Here is a 3,055-nt window from a genome sequence, read left to right as displayed (position 1 = left end):
TAATTTACCGGCAGTTCGATTTTGTTTGCAAACCTCGTTAAATTGTCATATTTAATTATCTTAAAGATAAATCGTCCAGCTCAAGCGTTTGTAGGGGTAATAGGTGAGACCATCATCATTATTCGCACTGGGTTCGGACCAATTTTCGAAACAAATTTCCACAGCAGTGTTGTATGTTCTTGAAAATTTATTGTTTCCTGATTTCACTTCTATCTTTGCAGGTTACGTTCACCGCAGTATAATCTTTCCGGTCCAATCCGAATGTTTATTTAGCAAGACAAATATTTGCACCACGGATCAAACTATCCCTCGAACGACGAACTCAAAAACTCTTCCAAATATTTGATTAATTTAATTACACTGCTTACAATCGATTTGCTAGTCACTGTTTGTTTTTATTTATGTTACTCTCTCACACTCTCATTCGCTTTGTTTCCACCCGTTCCATCATTGACGTTTAGGCGCAACGTTCATTGCGCTCCACAGGTACGGCACGGCGCAAGGTATGTGACCAGTGCTCGGCGGTGCGCACATACCCCCTCCCCGTAATTCTGGTGAGGGTTCCTCCATGGAGCCAGATTTACTATCCTGGATTTCCAGCACCGCCAATTTCGTTACCGGGCGCCTGTACTCTCCTTTCGCCGTCTTCACCAACGCCTGCCTAATCCTTCCATCTGCTCCAGGGTAGACTTCCAACACCATGCCCCGTGTCCAGCTCTTCCGCATACCTTCGTTTGCGATGTAAACCAGGTCTCCACGACTAACTGGTTGTGCCTCCGAATGCCACTTCGATCGCTTGTTGATCGTGGGCAAATATTCCGACACCCATCTCTTCCACAGCTGATCTGCCAACGCTTGGGACCGTTTGAAGCTGTCCCGCAAAGCTTCTGCTTCATTTGTTTGGGGAACCATTTCCGCTTTACCAGTCGCCCCGATTCCCTTCACAAAATGGTTCGGCGTGAGGGCTTCTCCCGCATTCGGTGCGAGACCACAGTACATCAGGGGGCGAGAGTTGATCAGGTCTTAAGCCTCCGCCAACACAGTCAGCAACACCTCGTCCGTCAATCGTCGTCCGTCGTTGAGCACCTCCAACGCTGCTTTCACCGAGCGAACCAACCGCTCCCAAATACCGCCCATGTGAGGTGCACTTGGAGGATTGAAGTTCCAGCGGGTCCTGGAATCCGTCAACTCTTCCTCGCAGTCTCCTTCGATCTTCTGCATAATTTGCTTGCTGGCGCCCTGGAAGTTTGTGCCGTTATCCGAGAAAAACTCGATCGGCTTGCCTCTTCGGCAAACGAAACGTCGGATGGCCATCAGGCACGACTGAGTGGACAAGCTATGAGCGACCTCAAGATGGATTGCCCTCGTTGCTAGGCAAGTGAAGAGACAAATCCACCGCTTTTCCGATCGACGTCCAACGGTAACAATGATTGGCCCACAGTAGTCAACGCCAGTGAAGCTGAAGGGCTGGAAACCTGGAGTAACTCGCGCCAATGGAAGTGGAGCCATTCTCGGGATTTTCGGAATACACTTTCTCACTCTGCACGCACGCCTTTGCCACTGTTTTCAATTCCGTCCGGAGATTTGGAATCCGGAAACGCTGTCGGATTTCAATTACAGCAGTCTCCGAATTCGCATGAGCTGCTTGCTGATGATAGTACTCCAGCAATCTGGTCGTGATTTGATGCTTTCTTGGCAAGATGATGGGGAATCTGAGTTCAAATGGAAGAAATGAACCCTGAGCCGCTTTGCCCTCCATTCGTAGCACATCTTCCTCGTCCAAGAATGGGCTGAGGTCGTACAGACTGCTGTTTTTCTCCAACGGATGCCATTCGGTGTACGGAAGCTCTCGGTTTTTTAACAGGATCAGGATTTCTTCCCCGTAAAACTCCGACTGCGCAGAACGCCACAGGTAGGCTTCAGCACGTTGAAACTCCTCTCGCTTCAGTGGAACCACCACCGCTTGTACAGACCGCTTCACCAATCGTTGCACCCTTGCTGGTGCCGACACCGTTTCAATCGCCAAGCCTTCCCGTTTTTTGATGCAATTGGACGTGAACCGGTACATGCACGCTACCGTTCTGACCAAAACTTTCCAACGCGAGAAACGCGTCGCATCTACCACGGACTCCGCTATCGAGACATCATGAATCAGATGACATGCTCGGACTTCTTCTGTGGTATTCGGCTCCACGCTGTCTTGCTGCGTCCATTCTTCTTCCGGCTGATACAGGAATCGCGGGCCTTGGAACCATGGACCATTCGAATCCAAACTGCTTCCCTTCTTCCACTTCGTTAGATCATCGGCAATATTGCTCTTCGTAGAGATCCACCGCCACTCACTGTGTTTCGTGAGACTCAGAATTTCAGAAAGGCTACGAATGGTTTGTATCGGCGCTGCTCCGACTGAATCCACGAAATCACCGTCCTTGAATCGGACCAGATGAACCTTTTCTTCACGTCCAACGAATGAGCCTCGATCACGGAATTCATTAGCCTGGATCCTACGACTGCTGCCTGCAGCTCGAGACGTGGAATTGACAGCATCTTCAACGGTGCGACCTTCGACCTCGCCATCACCAGGGAACACAACGGCCCTTCGTCGGTCAAAGCACGAAAATACGCAGCCGCACCGTACGCGTCTTGACTGGCATCGACAAGAACATGGAGTTGGAGGGAGTTATAATCGACGGAACTGCATCTTCGGAAGTAGTAGCGTGGGATCTTCACGTTCTCAACCTCTGGAAGTCGACTGATCCACCGATTCCACTTATCGCAGCAATCGTCGTCGATCGGTTGATCCCAATCACTGCCACTACGCCACAAATCCTGGATTAGCATTTTTCCGTGAGCGGTGAACGTTGCTAGCATTCCAAGTGGATCAAACAAGTTTGGTGGGTCTTCGTTCTCCCGATATGTACGGCATCAACTCGTCCCGTAGCTTTGCTAAAAACGTGAACTCGTCGCCATTCGGACACCAAGCTATGCCCAAGACTCGCTCTAGGCTCGTTCCCTTATCTTCCGTGAACTGCACACATTTTGCAGCCTTTGGTTC

At 50.1% G+C, this 3,055-nt stretch overlaps 1 protein-coding gene across 1 annotated transcript; it reads right to left on the bottom strand.

Moving 5' to 3' along the window:
- Window positions 1-1,023: 1,023 nt before the first annotated feature.
- Window positions 1,024-2,841, bottom strand: LOC135707837 (uncharacterized). The gene is made up of 3 exons (XM_065229751.1): window positions 2,639-2,841; window positions 1,619-2,597; window positions 1,024-1,560 (listed from the first exon to the last, which is right to left on the bottom strand). The coding sequence occupies exons 1-3, from the start codon at window positions 2,839-2,841 to the stop codon at window positions 1,024-1,026; spliced, it is 1,719 nt and encodes a 572-aa protein (XP_065085823.1).
- Window positions 2,842-3,055: the final 214 nt, after the last annotated feature.

This window comes from Ochlerotatus camptorhynchus, unplaced genomic scaffold (genome assembly GCF_037179485.1).
Source record: "Ochlerotatus camptorhynchus isolate MF236.1 unplaced genomic scaffold, CSIRO-AGI_Acam_v1.1 ptg000320l, whole genome shotgun sequence".
Lineage (NCBI taxonomy): Eukaryota > Metazoa > Arthropoda > Insecta > Diptera > Culicidae > Ochlerotatus > Ochlerotatus camptorhynchus.
Note: the sequence above shows the minus strand (reverse complement) of the source record. Positions and strands in the feature narration are given on the sequence as shown.

What these genes read in the sequence shown, in the direction of transcription:
- LOC135707837 (XM_065229751.1), bottom strand. Translation starts at nt 2,841, where the DNA reads ATGCTAATCCAGGATTTGTGGCGTAGTGGCAGTGATTGGGATCAACCG. An exon ending in GTCGATGCCAGTCAAGACGC is followed by an intron (nt 2,598 to 2,638) that starts GTACGGTGCGGC and finishes TGACCGACGAAG; the next exon opens with GGCCGTTGTGTTCCCTGGTG. An exon ending in ATGCGAATTCGGAGACTGCT is followed by an intron (nt 1,561 to 1,618) that starts GTAATTGAAATC and finishes AATTGAAAACAG; the next exon opens with TGGCAAAGGCGTGCGTGCAG.